Source organism: Filicampus tigris, chromosome 2, assembly GCF_054856515.1.
Source record: "Filicampus tigris isolate MCC_2025a chromosome 2, RoL_Ftig_1.0, whole genome shotgun sequence".
Classification (NCBI taxonomy): domain Eukaryota; kingdom Metazoa; phylum Chordata; class Actinopteri; order Syngnathiformes; family Syngnathidae; genus Filicampus; species Filicampus tigris.
In genome coordinates this window covers 4,849,312-4,869,226 of record NC_141218.1, presented here as the reverse complement: position 1 = coordinate 4,869,226, position 19,915 = coordinate 4,849,312, and the positions used below count along the sequence as shown (strand labels likewise).

Genomic DNA, 19,915 nt, shown 5'->3' with positions numbered 1-19,915 from the left:
AGTTGTGATTGGCTCTTTGAATGGGTGTGGGGCCAATGAAAACGACGACTGTGGTACTCAGAGTGAAGAAAATGACCACTAGAGGGAGCTTATGCTAGTTGAGAACGTGCAGACCAAGCAAGCCGCCATCTTGATGACTTCAGATCACATTTTATGAGTAAATTATACCCAAATGCTTTTTTCATTTTTTTTATTTAACATTTATGCCCAAATGCAGGTACCATCCAAAGGGTCCACGTGACGTAGCTACGCATGCGACTACACGATGTTAAAAAATAAAATAAAAAATAAAAATCACAAAAAAAAAACAGCCTCAAAATCAAGTTTTTTTTGTGTGTTTTTTTTACAAATGGCGGCAGAATGAAATCAATGAGAAATGCAATCTCGCGCATTACAACGATGACAATTCATTTCGAACCTTGATATTTGGGTTACACATGATCTATATAGTCACTCGTAAAAAAGAAAACTAAAAAATTGAAATGTGTATATAATGTGAGTCAGTTAGAAAACAAGTGTTGTGAGGCTTGTGGATCACAGTTAACATCTACAATGTGTGTGTGTGTTTTTCATGTACCGCTTTCTGCATGGTCTCTTTTTACCAACTTGTACCACAAAGCAGCCACTGTACGGTACACTTCACAATTAGATAAGTGACAACAGGACGCAGTCGTCACCAAGCAAAAGTTAACTACCTTTGTTGGACCTTTTTGTCTTTCACATTAGAGCTTGGTTTTGTGTGTTGAATCAAAAGACGACACACACACACACACACACACACACGTTCATTGTTAAACAATGCCGTACAAAAACAAATCTTCAAAAGAGTGACGACGTGCACCTGGAGTGTGTTAATACCACGGGCACTCAAAATGGTGTCCCGCCAGGATCTAATCCATTGTCCGGCACATTGTGTACCTGATAACCTTTAGTATTCAACAGATTTGTGCACATCGTGGATTGCCATGGCGTCCAAATTGAAAATCAGTCACAATGGAACAAAGTGGAAACGGTAATGACCAGAAAAGGCGTGCAAAAGCCAAAACTTAATGACACTTGTCATATCCAACACTAGATTTGGTACGCAACTTGAGTGGGACTTTGAATCGGATGAGACTGCGTGACAATTCAATTCCACATCGACTGTTTGAATATGTTATTTTGTCAATACTTAACCCTGTTCTCACCAAATATGGAACAAGTGGCCTCAATCCAATCGGCCCTTGCGATTAGCACAATCAACTGCCACCAAGCGAGCAGGAGCCGCACGCCGACTTGGCGTGACGACTACATGACGTCCACGAAGAATTCGCTGGGGTTGCCCATGGCCAGGTGGAAGGACTGGCGGGACGCAGTCAGCTCGGGGGGCACGGAGCCCAAGTCGCGGGTGGGCGGCGCGCCGGGAGGTCCAGCCGAATTTGAAGAGAGCGGCGGCGCCAGCGTCGGGTGCATGGGGGCCGTGGGCAGCTGCTGCGCGTGAGGAAGGGCGTGGGCGCCCGCCATGGCCGGGTGCGGGTGCTGGGGTACCATCATCACCATCATGGGGTTGTAAGGCATTATTCCCGGAGGGTAGGGGGACATGTGGGGGGGCTGGGGCATGCGGTGATGATGCGAGCGCTGGGAGGAGGCGTGGCTGTGCTCGCTGGGAGCGGCCGAGCCGTGGCCCCGCCTCAAGCTGCTCCGGGTGGAGTATTCTGATTCGCTGCCGCTGCCGGAGCGCGAGTCGCCCCCGCCGCCGTCTCCCCCACAGGGAGACTTCTCCCCACCGCCCGCCGCGCTGCCGGGCCCTTTGCTGCCGCCACGGCGCCGCTCGCCTTCGCTTCGCGTCGACCCACTGCTTCGGCTCCCTGGGGACAGACGGAAGACAGGGTCACACTGGAATGGGTTCGGCTTAAGCTCTGTGATTGGCTGGTTGTGATATGATGGGGTGGTTAGACAATTACAGTGCGTGGTTTCACAAAAGGCTGGGGGAAAAAGTTGACCACAAAAACACATCCACACAAAATTTTGGCCCTGATGCAATTTTAAGTTGGACATCATTTTTAACTAATTGCAGGATCCTGCCACGGCGACAATGTGACACGTACAACTAGTTGAATCTTGTTCGTAACGCTGAACAATTGAGTTCCTTTCTCGATGCAAATGTGTTGGATCTTCAAACCAAACAGGTCAATTTTGTTTCCTCTGTTCTTTTCTTAGCATCGGTGACTGAATTTGGATGGCTTTCAAAGCGGGGCCTGGTATGGTGAGTGATGTGGGCGTCAGGGAATGATAGTGCAGAGTTGGCTGGCTGTTAACTGGCCAACTCGTGTTTACCTTCTTACAATGTTTTTTTCAATAAAGCAATCGACAAAGTACCGGTGCTGCGTTTATTCTTGCCTTACATTCTAACTTATACTCTCCGTATGTACTGACTGGATATTGCGTCTTAATGGGCATGTGAGAGGATGGAGAAGGATGTCATATACACAGAATAATGTTCTGACAGCCATGCATGTCCTTTATTTCCTGCTCATACCTACCGAAAGGTGCTTACTGTTCCATGAGAAAAGAAGAAACGGACTATTATTTTGAATAGTCCAATTAGTAGCTGATATAATCGGTCCTAGAAAAACGATCCCTGTGAAACTTGCTGATTTTGCTTGGCACACAAAAACACTAACAGCAAACTCGATCAATCAGCAAATAAAGTGCAAACTGTTCATGCTTACCTTCGCTGTGCTGGCTGCCGGTGCTTCCTGGAGTGTAGCTGTAGCTGGTGAGCTCGTGGTACGGGGGCGGCTGGCTGGAGTAAGGATGGGTGGCGTAGGGCTGATAGGGGAATGTGTGCATCATGGGCCACGGTGACGCTCCAGGGAGGGGCAGCGGGGCCAAGGTGTCCTGGTCTGACGCCCCGCTGGAGCCGTCGTTGTCGTTCAGGGACAGGTTGGCCATATCTGTGTGCAAGAGGAGGAAAATGTCACTAAAAGAGGACATTATGGTGGAAAAACAGACTTGTTAAATCACATTAACACAAACAGGTAGGGCTCTTTGTGACATTGCACAACCAAGTAAATCTTTTGTTTCCTGCCTGTGTCTGAAAATGTGTCTGTACCTTTAAAAGACTGCTTAAAGAATGTGTAGCGAGTACTCCCAACGCAGTGAGGTTTGCACACGCGACTTACAATTCTCACAGTCACTTAAGTCCCCGAAGACATAATAGCATTGTTCCGAGAAGGTGATCTTGTTGACTGTGTGACGAATGAAGCCAGCCTTCAGCAGATTGCTGGCATACTTCCTGGCTTCACGGCGGTCCTGGAATCCCTCGATGTGGTGAAACAGCCACTCCACCACATCCGAGCCTGGTCACACATTGCGTGCAGGGCAAATTAAGACGGGATTTACACACACAGGGCCTTTAACAAAAGAGCACTTTCTTCTATGGAACGAGTGGAGTAAGCAAATGATTGTTAGCTTGTTGAGATGACTGCAAAAATGAAAAACAAACAAAGAAAGCAACATAAAAAAAAACAACGTAACAAAAAACGTTTTAAGTTTGAAAATACACTCAAAGGAAAACGTCATTAAACAGTGAAAAAAAAAAAAAAAAAAACTCTAAAAATGTATTTTATTGCGCCACGTGATTTAGCTGCAGGTGATTCCAATTTAACAGATGTTTTCAGTCAAGACAAGCGCTCACACATTCGTACTTTGCCCCCCACCCCCCCCCCCCCCCGCCCCTACCTCCCCTCCATCCCTCCCTCCCTCGCTCCCTCCCTCCCTCTGACAAATCACACGGTTTTAATTCCCGGAACATAATGCCTGCCCTGTGAAGTCATGTGAAGTGCAGAGGTTAGCGGACTAATGTGCTCTCTTACCGAGGAAAGCGTTGGGGATGGTGATTTTGAGCCACATGCGATCCCTGACTTCCAGCCCCGACTCCGGTGAGGCCATGGCCTTGGCCACGGACGCCATGTCAGAGTGCAGTGACAAATTAAAGTCATCAAATCCTGTGGAGACATTTAAGACAACTTAAGGGAAATGTGCAATGACTCAAGGAAAAGTGGCCAGAGGAAAAAAAAAAAAGGCAGAAAGATGTTTTTTTTTTTTAGGTCGAATGGTTTTGAATTGCGAAAAGGACATCAAACTGGAATCTCACGTTCAGTCTCGGTGACCGAGGAGGAGGAGGTGATCGTGCTGAGGGAGGCGCTGCCTGGGAAGGCTGGGTAGGCGCCAGTCATGGCTACCGAGTGGCTGACCCAAGCTGCTGGGTCAATTGGCCGGATGGGTTCATCTGCACAGCAAGTACGTACAGTTGGAAAGTGTCTCAAAAACCCAGTCCAAAAAAACGTCCAACTCCCATTAGTTCAACAACCGGGTTCCTTCTGCTACTTACTACGCGGCAGAGTGAAGTAGCCTTGCGGAGATGGGTCCCAGCACTTGGCCACTGTGAGGATGATGGGCCTGGAAAACACCACAATTCATTGCTCCCGGGGCTGATTAGTGACGCCGCAATCGACAAAGTCATCAACTCACCCTGGCTTGTGCACAATCTCCCTCAGCACGCGCACTGCGTCGTCGTTGCTCATGTTCTCAAAATTGATGTCGTTGACCTGGTGGGGAGAAGAATCCAATAAGACAAAACTAAGTGTTGTGTCGTCGAAACGTGCGCTGCAAAGAAAGACGGTTTGTCGCGTCACCTGCAACAGCATGTCACCGGGTTCGATGCGTCCGTCCGCGGCCACAGCTCCGCCCTTCATGATGGAGCCAATGTAGATGCCGCCGTCGCCCCTTTCGTTGCTTTGGCCCACAATGCTGATGCCCAGGAAGTTGTACTTCTCTACACAGTGGAAAAAAAACAAGGAAATATAAAATGATGTTTTTTTAAAAAAAAAAAATTGATTTACTAAGGGGTAAAAATCCAATCCTATTAATTAAAGCAACTAATCCAGGTCCTGAAGAAGCAGAGCCGCCCCAATTCTTCAGACTGCCATCATTATTTTTAACTGGCGGAATGCCGAATTATTTTTAAAGCAAATGTAATGGGCCCCCCCAACGCTGAAAATAGACAAGGGATAGCCAAGTATTGGCCGGGCCGATTATCGGCACCGATATTTGGCTTTTTGACAAATATCGGCATCTGCCTTTTATTAAAACTCTGCTGGCCGATGATAAATCAATTTAAAACTGTGGAAATCAAAACAAAGGTATGTGAAAGTTGAACATTTCTGTCAATATGAAATTTTCATTTACTGTATTGTAAACTACATGGAGCGATTGTTTAAGTTTCGCTTTATCCTTTTTAAAGACATGCTAACAATCCTGGGTGTTCCCTGATCTTTTTGTTAGAATTTTATAACAGAGAGTCAAAATAATTTTTGTAATGATTTTTTTTTTTTAAATCACCATTATGAAAACCTGAAACATTCTTCAATAAACATGCTTAAAGACATTACAACAAAGTTAAGAGTACATTTTTCTTTAGATTTTGCCGATATTTTCCTTTTCACTGAAAATGAATATCGGCTCCAAATATCGGTTATCTGCCTCCTTGATTAATAATAATCGGTATCGGCCCTGAAAAAAGCACATCGGTCTATCTCTAATATAGACTTATAGAAGAAGATGCATACCCATGTTCAGGGTGACAGTGATGATATTCAAGGACATTGTGGAATCCGTCACACTGCTGAAGGAGGAAGCCTAGAACAGGAAACATCTTTTTTGTTTTTGTTTTTAAACTTTGCCCACAACTCCACAGCAGATGCCAAAATGAAAAAGAATTCCAAGATTTGACAGAGCACATCAGACAAGAGCGGCGTGGCGCGCTCGTACCCTCTCCAAGCGAGGCGGGCGCTGTTTCCTGCGCCGTCGATGCCGCTTCAAGAGTCTCGACGCCGTGCTCTGTTCGGTTGCACTGCTGAACCTACCCAATTACAAGTCCAATACAGAGAGGAGTAAATATGATTTCATTTGCGTGACGCTTCGTGCCGCACCTGCTCATGGTGTCGTCGTCCTCGGAGTCGCAGAAGCTGGTGGTTTCCAGCTCGCTGCTCATCATGGTGCTGGAGCTCTCGTACCCGGCCAAGTGCCGCTCCAGGCGACTCTGGCCGTTCACGCGAGGACCTGAAAAGGGAGCGACCAGACGTCAGGGTTTTGATTTTTTACAGACTTCCCGCCATTCCTTGATTGCATCACGAGAACGATGGCAGCGCGCCACATCTTGATAGCTCACCATGTTGCTCCACGCTCTCCCTGTGTCGAGGTCTCTCTCTCCTAAAGGAAACGACAGATTCCGTTTCGGTCTGCTCGTCCAGAGTCTCCACGCTGCCCGTCGCGTTGGGACTGCGAGACACGTGGGAGCAAAGTTGGACGAGACCCCGGTTACAGAAACGCCGTTGGCTTGCCAGCTTTTATTGGAAATCAAGTGTCGGGTCAACAGCAGATTGCACAATAGCACATATGATGATCTTCCAGAAAGAAATTAGCGTATTTCATTCGATAATGGAGGCATAAACCCTGGCAGGCCACCATCTTCCAGGAAACTTAGAAAGCACTAAACTGCAAAAGCATTTTTGTTAACTAAAAAAAATGAAAACAAGACTGTTTAAAAAATAAATAAATAAATAACTGAAACTACAGCTACCATTTATGAAACTATAATTACAGTGAAAATGCCTTTTTTGGTTTTGTTTTCGGGGTTGATTTTAAATGCATTTATTTGCTGTACATCTGTAGCTACAGAAGGTAGGTCAGTTGTTTGAGAATTCTAATTTACTTTATTACACAATAATTAGTGATCTGTTATTTGTTCCATACACTCAACAAATAGTCATATTAAAAAATAAAAATCTAAAACCAATACCAAAACTAATAGAAACTAAACTAAAACATTTTCGCCAACACAAAAACTAATAAAAACTAACAAAGGTGCTCTAAAAACAATTTCACATACTGAAATTAAAAAGTCAAAAATAAAAGAAAAATAGCTATAACAAAAATCCAAAAATATTACAACCTTGCTAGGTACATTTAAAGAACAGAAAACATGCTCATGTGTTTTGGCCAATAAATAACGAGACGAGGAGACCAAGGTGAGGTGAGGTGCATCACTTCTACGGTTCTTTTGGTTACAGTTGCGTCACTTGAACGAGCGTTTGGGTGCTTACTGGAAGGAGGGCGGTCTGGAGTCCCCGATGCCCCCGGTCCTCTCCGCAGGCGGGGGCGGCAGGGGCGGCGGAGGGGGCGACGGCTGGGTGGATGTCTCCACGGGAGGAAGCGCTGCCGGAGCGGCAGGCTCTGCCGCCGGAGCGTCTGAAGACACCAGCTGACGTCAAAAACAGACGCAAAATAATCAGTTAGCCTGAGGCGTGGGGGTTTGGGGGGGGGGTTGCTTGGCAAACGGAGAGCGATGAAAGGAAATGTAGAAAAAGGGGGGGCAGGGCTACAGGGAAAATCAAGAGGTAAGATTTATGTCAACATTTTTTGGGGACACGCAAACACTGCTCTCTTCTCGGGCGAACGTGTCACGGGGCTCACCGAAACACTATCCTCTATTTTGACCCGCGTCGCAATGGTCAAACAAAAGCGCGTCAACGCTCAGGTTAAACGCACAGCGCGTGACTCGCCGCACATGCAGCAGGAAACGCACGCGCCAACATTCGGTTTGCGCCTCGCGTTCGAATGGTGCATATTGAGCGGACAAACCGCCCCCTTGCTTTATGCTGAAAGTGGGAGGCATTTTCTCACAACACAATTCCACTAAAAGAAGTTGAACAACCATTTTGGCCCCTCTCCCCTTTCCAACACACCCCAACGGCTGTGTGAGCATGAAGCCTCCACTGTCTTCTGGGCTGGCTCCACCCTTCTTAGCGTGCAGATCACATATCGCTCCCACGGGTTTATAGGCTTTAAAGCGCTCCCTTCATTCTTATGCACTTAACAGATGCTTGAGCCTCAAACCTGCTCAACCGGGCCAAGTCTGCTCGCAGTGTTTTTGTCTCGACTTTAAATGTTACATACAGGCTGGACAAAGAGCCAATGTTGAATGAAGAAATGTTCACAAATCGTCCTGATGATCAACAGGGACCCATCAGGGCAGTTTCAACTAGTGCCTGACCAATCCAATGGTCGATATTAGTCCTTTAGAAAAAATAATACATCAGCGGTAGTTTTGCTGACTAAGCACCAATATTATCTTACTTTCTCAATGCTATTCATTAAGTATGGGCCGGAAGCAAAGGACATGTATGGATGGCAATGTTATTCTGTGTGAAAGACATCCCTCGCCATCCTCTCCAGCGGGCATTCCGCAGACTGACGGATCCGTCCGCCCGTTTTGGTGACAACTGATGAATGACGGGACACTTTTTTCAAAATGGCGGACTAAGCACTGACGGAAGTGGATTCCGTCATCATCACTAACCGCATCCATCAGTGACGGTCTGTCAATCTGTCAGACGCCCGTTTTGCTGATGTTTTTTTTGGGCTGGGGGGGGACGGACGGACGGACTTTCGATGGACTTCTGACGGACGGACTGACGATTACAATTCGGTTCGTCACGAAAAATGAGGGCTGACGAATGACGGACCAGCAAAATTGAGTAAAATGCCCACTTCTGATCATCTCATTTATGTCCGTTAAACGCAATATATGTAGGTAATGTGTGGCAACCAAAATAAATATACTCATTTGCTAACTCAATACGGGTGTTATGATGACTGCATGGCTGACAGAACATTCTTCTCCATCCTTCCATATGCTCGCTAAGACGCAAAATCGCGAAGTATACCGTGTATGTGGCTAAAGTTTATGATCATGCTCAGTGTGCAAATTTCTCTCTCGATGTTGGTAGTCGTAAACACTAACGGAAAGCCCGTTTAAAATGATAGTTGGTTCGGGAATTATATCATAAAAAAGAAAAAATACTTTTGGATATGAAGTTTGTAAAACTGGTGTAAATGTTCAAAAAAGAAAAAGGTACAAAAAAAATCAAATAAAATGATAGTCGGACTGGCCTATAGACGATTACGGCCGTAGGCGATAAACGGAGTGCGAATTTTCAGTGAATTGCACAGCTCTGTTCATTATACTGCGTGTATGCATGTATGTACAGTGTGTATATGTATGTATGTACAGTATATATATATATATATATATATATATTTATTTTTTATTATTTTTTATTAATCGTCCAATTAATCAATTTCCCCCTCCCCTGCAAAATATCAGGATCAGCCTAAAAAAAAAAAACGTTCAGGCTTCAGACCCTGGTTTTAACAAATCTCAATTATTGAAATATGGCCACTTCAGTCGGGTGGGGTAGTCTTAACTTCGCTGCTGTACATTGTACTGGACATTTAATCTAGTTCTGGAGCAAACAATTGTTCTTTAATTACGCTTGACACGTATGATATAGAGTAACTTTGGGGGTCGTTGGAGAAAACAAAAAGAGTGGTTGTGGAAAGTATCATTAGAAACCGACTACTTACCCAGGACACCACGCGACCATTAAAGCACGGCAACTTGGCGCCATCATCCGAAATCTCTTCCTTCACCACCCTGAAATAGAGAAACAAACACACAAAAGAGTTGTGCCTCTGAAGGGTAGTAGGAGTGAAAACCTCCCCAAACGTCGTAAAGAAAAACTGCTCAGACACACGTAAGTCCATACGTTACATAAGACAAGCTTTGGGGGTTTTGCTGTGTGTTTGGCAGACCTTTTGTGTATTCCCACCCACACCGACATAACACGTTGTTATTCAAGTAGTTAACAGGAAGATGGGCTGGGCGCACGGGCTCCGAATGAGCGTAAGACTTGCTCAGGCTCCGGCAGCTGTTAAGATCTGGCTCTCTACGCTCAGAAGGAAGACTGGCGGCTTTTTCGAGTGGCGAGAGTTGCTGGTGAACTTTTGAAACCAAATGTTTGCTTCCGCCGACTTCCAAATGATTAGGCATGAAGGATTTAGGTGAAAGTAATAAAAACAAGAGCATGTATATACAAAGTATGTCGCAATTAGGGCTGAACAACAATGAAAATTGATGTCATTTATTATTAATTTTATGCAATATTGTGATTGCAATTTTAGATGCGATGACTTTTTCAAGGTCCTCTTCAAATGTATTTTTAACAAACAACCAATAAATCAATCAGTTTTACGATCAAGTATCAATTTAATATTAGAGTTGGGCACCACTAAAAGATTCCGGTCCTGGCGGAATCTTTCAGATTTTAAAATGTCGGTGCTAAACTTCGATTCTTGCTTTACCGCGAAGCCCCTCCCCCACCATCGGAGCCAAGGCCATATTGTTGTATTTAATTACCGGTTCATAAATGAACCAAACTACTTAGTTTTCTAAATGTAAGCTGTAGCTTCAGTTAGTTTGCACTTTTCAAAAGCAGCAAGTTTGTATTTTATTTGGTTAACAAAAATGGTTTTGCAATTTGAGTTTCAATTATTTTGTTAGTTTTCATTAACTAAAATAACCTTGGTCAGGCCCAAAAATAACTAAAGAAATATATACATTTCGGTGAAGTGATTGTAGGAAAAACGTCTACGTAACAAGAAATGTTAGAGGACTCTTGATAATGTCGCTGCACAATGTGCCGGCTTCAAATATGAAGCGGGTTACACTTCGCCCACCCCTGATGTAAACAATCCGAGGTTGATGACGAGATGCAACGGGCTTCATTCTTTGCAACAGAAATGGGCTTACTCCTGTTGGATGATTTCAACTCAAAGGTTGCCCAGCTCCACACCCCGTATTTCCACTCCCTTGTCATGTTAAATTGGTGAAGCATCTCATTTGAAACTGTAAATCCAAGACTCCGTGGTGCCAGCACAACATCCAAGAACAAGCCAAAAAGACTCCGTGGTGCCAGCACAACATCCAAGAACAAGCCAAAAATGCTCCTCTCCCGAATCCCGACGGATGACACTGACGCCCAGCAAATGGTCCACGTCGGGCCCCAGTTTCCTCGCTCTGGTCCTGGTCTGCTCCCTCCCCATGACCCCTCCCATCCCCATAAAAACTCCACACACACACACACACACATACTGCTGTGGCCGACAGCTGGCCTCATACCAGGGCAAATGAAAACGCAAACTATTACGCGCTCCTCTTGCCGTGTCTGATGGAAGTAGGTGTCCGTTCGTTTGATTGGCCAGCTGACTCGGAAGCCACATTTGAAAATACTCGGAAAGATGCAAATGAGGGCGCTTGATGGTGCCACCTTGTACTATGGGTAATTTTCACCCCTCACTGTTTACGTTGCCTCCGCCGACTGCGTCGCCAGACCCGACAGCATTGCAACAGAGGTCCTCGCTAGCTCATCCGAGATTGTTGCAAGTGAAGTGAAAAGTAGCTCGAATGCGTCAGTTTTTACTGCAATCCAATGTCGATTACCTCCACGCAATTGTAGTGTCCAGCAGCAAAGGTAAAGGTAGTTTAAAAACCACGCCTCTGTCCTCATCACTCTCCGGCGTCAGAGCCCTCCTGCGGCCGCTCGAATCTAACACCTCCGAGGAGGGGTCACTACCACCGGTCCAGTCTACAGCTCTCATTCATGAGAATGGGAGAACCCTGGTATATATATAATTTCATTATCATATTTCATTATGTGGTGTCTAGGTTTAGTGCTTAAGAATTACAGTCCATGTTTTCACATATCCTTCAAAAAAAATAATTGCATATTAAAACGCAATCGGAATATTTGGGGGAAAGAAAAATAACAGTAAGATGATTTTTCGATATCGTTCCGCCATAATTTGTGGTGCGCTGTTTTTATCACTGTTCGTACACGAACTGCAGTCTATACGAGCAATAAGCACACGACAATTTTTTCCTCGTCGTGTGTGGGGTCTCTCTCACGTGTTAAGAATCGGTTAAGATAGTCAATATTGGTCTATGTGCGTCATCCCCCACTTGGGACGAGGGGTCTCTGCTGCTGCATAAAGCACACATACAGCGCATTCCTCTGCAGCAGGATTAGCAGCCGGCACAAAAAGATGAATTGATAGAGTAGAGAGGAGCTTGTTGCTTCAATCTGGAGGAGAATGGGAGGAGGAGGGAGTGTGTGTGTGTGTGTGTGTGTGTGTGTGTGTGTGTCGGGGGGGGGGGGGGGGTCCTGGCAATGAAAGGGTGGCTGGCAGGCAAAAGTGTTAAAGAGTGGGAGACAAAAATTAAAGTAAAAAAAAATCCACTAAAAAACAGGATCTTACCATGATGGACTTAATGAGACGGGAGGGGGGGTTGATTAGTGTAAAGAAAATCAGCAGGGACAGGTAATGAACCCCCCCACCCCCACTCCCACTCCATTGTAATGATGATGTTTGCTGAGATCCACGATCACGATGCCCACGCAGCTCCTAATTGGGCAACTTTTCGCTGGTTATTTTATCACAAACTTTTTCTTTTTTTTTTTTTTGCAAAAGCGAGGAAGCGTACTAGAACTCACCCAAAGTCCTGGTCCATAGATTTGAAGAAGAACTTGTAGTTGGGCTTGTTCAAGACTTGCTTAAAATCCAGGAGGGTGATACTTTCAGCGCCGATGGGGATCTTCACCAAATACGGAGTCTCCTCTTCATCTATATGATAAATGATTTTGGTTTCCGCCATGTCTGCGGCTGTTTTTTTTGTTTGCTTGCTTTTATGGTCCTTGCCGAAGTCGTCCACAAGAGTTGCGGCAGCTAGCCTTTAGCAAGCTAGCTGGCTAACCAGACGGCAGAGGTGAAACGATGGTGGCCGCTCAGATTTCTTTTTTGTTTCCTTCACTCGACCCCCTTCCTCGTCCCGTCGCCGTTTCGCCTCCAACAAATGTCTACACTCACATTTTACCGACAACAGCGGACGAAGTGGCACATTTACGCGAACCGAACACGGAGCAACTTTGGCCCCCAACAAAAACACACGGGGGAAGGGAAGGGGATTGCGGGAGCGGAGGGTGGGGGGGGGGGGCAACTAAAAAGTTTTCACCACTTTTTTTTTTTGCGCGAGCCAACGCGGCGTGTGACGTCATCACGTTCGCCCCATTTTCCATACGTATGCTCCCCACCACGCTCGTCCCTACTATTTTTGCTCGCCCCTATAATGAAAAATATTATTGTCGACGGGGTGGGATTAATTAATTGAAATCAAAAAGTGCCATCAATAGATTCTGGCGCCCCAAAACCAGACAGTTTCTTGTTGTATGTCTTTAAGTGTAAAGAAAATCAGCAGGGACAGGGAAAGTTTTCTGCTAAGGTGCGTAAATACAGTATTGTCAACGTACATTCTAGTAGTTTTGTTGGCTGCTTTTGTTTTCTCTGCTTTGCTTTTGAAATGTCAACTTTTGTGGTTGTTAATGCTTGTTGGAGTTGTCTTGGCTTGTGTGAAGCACATTGAGTTGCCTTGTGTATGAAATGTGCTAAATAAATAAAACTGCCTTGGCTTACCTTTAATAAATAAACATACACTAGCACCGTAATATTCAATATATTTAAACATGTTAAGAAAGAGAATGTAAAGAAATAGTGTCCTCTGGTTTTATAAACACATACTCGCCTTTAAGGCATAGTTTAGTGATACATGGCACAATCTTATCGCTAAGCAACTGGCTCCAAGATAAGTGAAGATCTATAGCTGTGACAAACGTAGTTTAAAATGACATTTTTAATTGATACAAACACTCAAATCACACGTTTTAACCATTTTCCATCAACCTGGTACATCCTAAGTATTGGAGAGCTCGCTGCATGGCTGCGCCCAGGTAAGGTTTTGTTGTTAGGGTTTCAAATCACAGATTCAATCAAGACTTAGTTTAGTTTAGTTTAGTTTATTTGGGCATAGTACACTCCAGATAATGCATTTAAATACAATATTCAGTACATGGGAATAAGAGCCCAAAAGGAGTAGGCTGGAGCAGATGCTTGTAAATGCCTACGCCACGACACATAATACAGAATATCAGGTGCATCCAAACTTTCTCCATTGAGAACCCACATATTAAAATGAAAAACAAAAATATCACATGCAGTAGAAATAAAACTAAGTTTCATCATATAGTATTTATTACAAATACTTATCTTATATAGTTGTTTTGAATTGATTTATTATCAGCACTTTAAGTTAATGTTTTAAACAAGAATGAAGGTTTCAAATTAGGGTTTCAAGGCCAGTGTTTCTGTTTCAAGTCCAGGGGTGGGTCAGTGGACGTGGTTGAGACTCTACGTGGATGTGAGCCCCTTCCTTCCTTCCTTCCTTTCTTCCTTCCTTCCTTCCTTCCTTCCTTCCTTCCGTCCTTCCTTCCTTTCTAAACATTTCAAACTTTCCTTGCTACCTTCCTTCTTACCTAAAATAACTTAATTCCAAAAGTGCATCTTTACTTACTATTTGATGTACAAAATAGAACCAAAATAAAGTATGATTATCCGGTCAGTCTAGCAACAGCTAAAGGGGTATAAAACAAAAAAGTAAAAACCTGTAACTGTCATCCATTTTCAAAAATAAATTTAGTAAAACTGAAATAAAGTAGAACTACTCACCCTGCCATAAATTTGTATTAAAAATAAGTAATTACTGTACAACTTAAAAAAAGTAAAACTACTATCTCAGTCAAACAACTATATGTCAAACAATTATAAAATGAGTTCAGCATAATGAAACTAAAATAAAGAAAAAACAACTCAGCCTACCATACAATTCTACAAATATGTACATCAAATCAGAAATAAAGTAAAAGTAAAACTGTTGTGCTGATTTTATACACACAAGGTCAGACCATGACTCATAGCATTTATCCTTTTAACAATTCGGCATTCAAATTGTACACGTGATCCCACTCTCCTTCGGCCTGTGCAGCACGCACGCCACCTTGTTGTCATGACAACAATGCAGGTCAATATGTCACTGTGATAGTATGACCAGAGGGAACAGCTCCTCTAATCACGATTTCATATAACTTGAGACCACCAAGAGGCCGAAAGTGGAACAGCAGGCGGCTGACTTAAGGACTGTGACAGATTGTTGTAAATAATAATAATGCATCATATATACATATATATATGTATATATATATATATATATATATATATATATATATATATATATATATATATATGTATATATATATATATATATATATACACATATATATATATACTTTTTATTTTTTATACTTTGATTTTGTTTGTTAATGCTTTTGAATGTTGTACTTTTAATTAAATGAAGTTGATTTACCTTATGTATGAAATGCGCAATATAAATAAAGCTGCCTTGCTTTGCTTTTTCATGAACTTTACATATAACATACAACCAAAATGGAGGCATGCGTCCCTGTCTGACAATTCCAGCAAACGATGTGTAGATTGTTGAAACCAGTGTCAGGGGGTTAATTTTTTCCCCTCCTTTCCACCCCCTTTTGCGTCATTATTTGAACACTCTTCAACTTCATACAATGCACGATTCATTTCTTCTTTTGTGTTTTTCCCCACATACCACCGGCCCGTTTCTGGTCTTTTAATTCATGTGCTGTATGTGTTATTTATAATTCACTCGGGCTACAAATGTTATATATATTTTTTTTATACTCTGTTTATGAAAAATGAAATATTCTTGCACCTGCTTCTTATCTTTTGTGGTTTGACGGGAGCGGTCGATGGTATTCCATTGAGCAAGTCGACCAGGTGAAAGGCATTGTCTCCAATCAGAACTCCAGACCAGTTGCTTTGACAGGCAAAAAAACAGAACTGGAACTTTTTTGACCATTGCACAAGCCAAGGAGGGATTTGCTCATAATGCCCCTTGTCACGAGGTAAAGATGTTGTTTGCACTTTGTACTTGTAGCACATTTTGAAGAAATACACAGTTGTTGTTGTTTTTGTGTGCGCGCGTTATCATCTGCAGGCTCCCCTTTGTCTTTGTGCTGGTCTGTGCAGCTGTCATGTCATCAATCACACGCTCGCATTCTGCACGAGGTGAGCCCCAAAAACAGACTGCTGTACTGCTTCCACCTAGGATGTGGAAAATATATATTCTAAAAATGTAAACAACAATAACACTACGAAACCTCTTCTGCTGTCTTTAGTTGTGTTCTTTTCTTCTTTTATTGAATGTGTCAATTGACAAGTCAAAATGTAGAGCTGCAATTTTTCTTCATTTATTATTATTACTATTACGTTTGTTTTGACAAATTCTTTAAATTCTCTTTTTTTTGTTGACAGTCAAAATTCAACAAAATATTTTTAAATTGTAAAATAATCTTGACTTCATGCTGACCAAACCGTTTTTTTTTTTAAATTAATATAAATAAACAATTTAAAAACTTTCCACCCTCAATGTGAACTAAAACCTGTACAAGTCGATTGAAAAGAAAAAAAAAATCTTTTTGAGAGGGAAAGTAAAACTGAACTGAGATAATGAGGTTGCATAAGTGTGCACACCCTAATTCTAACTGGGGATGTGGCTCTGTCCATAATTTGCCAATCACATTCACACTCAGATCAAATTGGAGTCACTTGACACCCTTTATTGTGCTTTTGATTAACCCCACCTACATTTCAGATGTTCTAATAGGCTTTTCTTGTTTTGTTTGACCTTCTTGCTGTTTTTGTGCTAACACTGATTGGCATTTGGAACTGTTTACAATTTACTCCACCTTGGCTAAGGCCCCAGTTCCAGCTGAAGAAAAACAGCCCCAAATTCTTTTGTACGCTTCCCCCGACTGATCCCTTTCAAGAATTAGATGCTTTGAAAGTACTCCGTGGGACAAGGCTTGTGCAACATGTCTTGTGCCCTAAGATGTGACTACAAAAATGTCAGGGAAAGCCTACTAGAACATCTGAACTTCACTTGGGGTGAATTTTAGGCAGTCTAAATGGTGACAGATGTGTGCTGACTTGAATGTGGTTGGTTAATTCTGAATACCATCAAATCGCTATTGATAAAAGGGTGTGCACACTTAGGCAAGCACATTATTTTAGTGGTTTATTTTTACTTTCTGTGTTTTGAGTTCTACAGGTTATTAGTCATTAATTGCGTTTTTTTTTTTTTTTATATAAAAATGATATTTGAACAGGGGTGTGTTGACTTTAAAAAAAAAAAATGTTTTTGCATGTATTGTTTTATTAGTGTTGCAAATAATAAACACGTTTTCTTACTCTCCCATTTCTTCTCACCTGTAGCCAGTCCAGTAAGAGTCCTCAGTGCTGATGTTTTGAAGACATCTATGTATTCTCCGCACAGCCAGTATCTGCCCCCCTCTTCTGGACGTCAATCAAGCCAGCTGCAGGACACAAACAATGTTTTTCATTCCCGTCAAAGGGGCCAAGATTACGAAACGTTCCAACCAGAGATGACAGGACCGACAAACAGGCTTTTGGTCAGGCAAGGAGAAAACCTCTACCAATACCCAGTGGTCGTTCTGAAATCGGCTCCTGGCCATCCCTTATATCAGCGCTCCGGGAACCCTGAAGACCATCCAAGATTTGAAGATGTGTCCAGAGGGGACGCTCCAAAAACGCCTGCAAGAAGAGATCAGCCGGGAGGTAAATCAGCGTGGCAAACGTCGTCCGTCCTGTCATCGCAGCCAGGCCGATATTCGACCGGAAGCCGCAAGGACTCTGACGAACCCACCAAAGTGTTTGTGCCGAGCGTGTCCAACGGGATTCGGCCCGGCGGATATCCGCAGAGACGTGTGACCACGTTGGTGGAGAAAAACCTGGACGCCTCGGTTTTCAAACACAGTCCTCAGCCGCAAAAAGTGACATCATCCCTCGCTAATGATAAAAAGGTCCAGTCGTTTCTCTTCAAGCCTTCTTTCGTCAGACGAGAAGATTTTGGGAAACCTTTGTCCAAGATTGAGGAGGATGAAAGGGTTCCAAAGTACAGCAGGACTGTGCCAGCCAAGGAGGGAGACCATGTGGCACAGAATGCTGGTCGCTATCAAGCCACCTCGAAAGTATATTTGCCTCGAAACTTCGCGGCTCAAAATCACGACGAGAAAGTTTCGGCGAATGTTGTGCCTCCTGTTTTTGCAACCGGCTTAGTGGCCATGACAACCAGAAAACCCGTGCCCCCGACATCCGCAGAACGTATCCCCAAGTTACTGGGAGTTAAAAGATCCCGCTGGCCAGCCTCCATGGCCTTTGCCAGTGACTCTCCGACCAATAAAGGAAAAAGCTACGTGTTCAAAATGGCAAACGTTTACCCCTCCCTGTCGTCTAAATACAGTTTCGGCCGGAGAAAGGTTGAGCCTCAAACTACAGCTGCTCCGTCCACGACTGGATTTCGACATCCCCAAAACCTGCATCGCATGCTCCTCAAACAGCCGTCAAATGAAATCAAGCGTGCCAATTCTGCAGCTAGACCATCAAACAAGTCAGCCGCTCAGCAGAATTTTGAAGGTCTCGACGGGAACATTTTTCAGTTGCCGTATACGAGTCCAATTCCAGAGACGCCTCTGCAACGCCCAAACGAGGTCCCGGCATTAGGAAACGAGCAAAACCAAACACGGCCCGAAAGGCAAACGGCCACAGAGGCGATAGCCGATCGCGGCGTCTCGAAAGGCACCGAGGGGAGGCTCGTCGAGGGGAGGTCGAGGCTCTTTGGCACGTCCACCAGTAGCACGGTGCGAGGCAGACGGGTGCATGCCACCCACCGCCCCGGCCCCAAGCATGTTGCCGGGAACTCGCCCATTGTCAGGTTGCCCAAGCGGCCCAAAGGTCAGCTGATGGAAAACACCAGGACGACTCAGACGCCGACCACTGCGGCCTTTCCCAACGTTACAAAACCGGGAGTCGGGTTCTACACGACTGAGGTACCGTTGCCCACCAGTGAAAACACAAGCCGTGAGACAACTCTCGATACAGACAAGGAAAATGAGAAGAACATGAAAACGGACGATGGATCAAGCAGAAGTGAAGTGGTTGACTTTGGGACAAGCGAGACTCTGCTGGAAGATTTGTTGGAACTAAATTATCTTCGAATTTCGACGAGGAACGTCTCCTTCAGGTCTATTTAAGGTCCAGGTTGGATTATTTAATAAATAAAGCCAATTTAAAAAAAAAAAAAAAAGGTGAAAAACTACAATTGTAGCTATTTTGTCACTCGAAATGTCTTGTTTCCAGAAATCGTTACTCTCTTCCAACCATTCTGCAAAAGTCCGATTATCAGACAATCGTGATCGTTGATCCTGTGGTGTGGAGTGTTGAGATTGTCCGGGCTGATAATTGAAGAAATTAACCCTGGTTGGGTGTTTCCTCCATCTATTCTCTTACTCACTGGAATAAATAAATGCACAAATACAATAGTTGGATGAACTTAAGATTTCATGTTGGTCAATTTAATTGCGTTTTAAGTTTTGCTTTGGTGAAAATTTGGTTTTACCACTTTTCACAAAGGAATTTGTTTGCAGAACCTTTTATTGAACCCCAACTTAAAGATATACTGTAAGTGAAAAAGACTCACATTGTCATAAATATCAATAATTTGTATTTTGAACTTTGTCCAATTGAAATTACTATTTTGGCCCCCCCCCCCCAAAAAAAGGCCTTTCATTGCTATTTTTTTTTATTTACAGTCTACGCTTATCCTCACGGTCGCAGGTGTGCAGGAACGGATTCAAGCTGACTTTGGGTGACTGTTCAACATTTACGATAGCAAATCTTGTTCATGGTCAGCACCAAGCAAAGACCCGATCATTATCAGATCTCTCTAAGAGATTGAAGACGGTGTCGGGTGTGTTGAGGAAACCTGGATCTGCTTGGAAAACGCTCAGGGTCAACAAGCGTAGCTGTTAAAACAATTCAATAGTTGCGCTGTACGATAGCAAAATCCTTTTGTGTAGTCATCACTGAGAAGACTCATGATTGCCAGTGGAGATATCGTGTGTGGCGTGTCGTGGCGTGTCATCTCAAATACACACTATAAAAGCAGATCATTTTCTCTCGCAGGGTCTTT

At 43.7% G+C, this 19,915-nt stretch overlaps 2 protein-coding genes across 2 annotated transcripts; one reads left to right on the top strand and one right to left on the bottom strand.

The window, feature by feature from the left end:
- Window positions 1-173: 173 nt before the first annotated feature.
- On the bottom strand, window positions 174-12,916 carry dvl2 (dishevelled segment polarity protein 2). The gene is made up of 15 exons (XM_086023955.1): window positions 12,438-12,916; window positions 9,472-9,541; window positions 7,149-7,306; window positions 6,215-6,324; window positions 5,976-6,105; window positions 5,815-5,905; window positions 5,613-5,682; window positions 4,680-4,819; window positions 4,516-4,592; window positions 4,376-4,443; window positions 4,139-4,273; window positions 3,858-3,989; window positions 3,165-3,341; window positions 2,712-2,936; window positions 174-1,847 (listed from the first exon to the last, which is right to left on the bottom strand). Exons 1-15 carry the CDS (start codon window positions 12,596-12,598, stop codon window positions 1,288-1,290), a joined length of 2,304 nt encoding a protein of 767 aa, XP_085880081.1. The 5' UTR covers window positions 12,599-12,916; the 3' UTR covers window positions 174-1,287.
- Window positions 12,917-15,605: 2,689 nt separating this feature from the next.
- LOC147150985 (uncharacterized) lies at window positions 15,606-19,280 on the top strand. Its single transcript, XM_086024592.1, has 3 exons — window positions 15,606-15,770; window positions 15,863-15,933; window positions 17,140-19,280. Exons 1-3 carry the CDS (start codon window positions 15,754-15,756, stop codon window positions 18,975-18,977), a joined length of 1,926 nt encoding a protein of 641 aa, XP_085880718.1. The 5' UTR covers window positions 15,606-15,753; the 3' UTR covers window positions 18,978-19,280.
- Window positions 19,281-19,915: the final 635 nt, after the last annotated feature.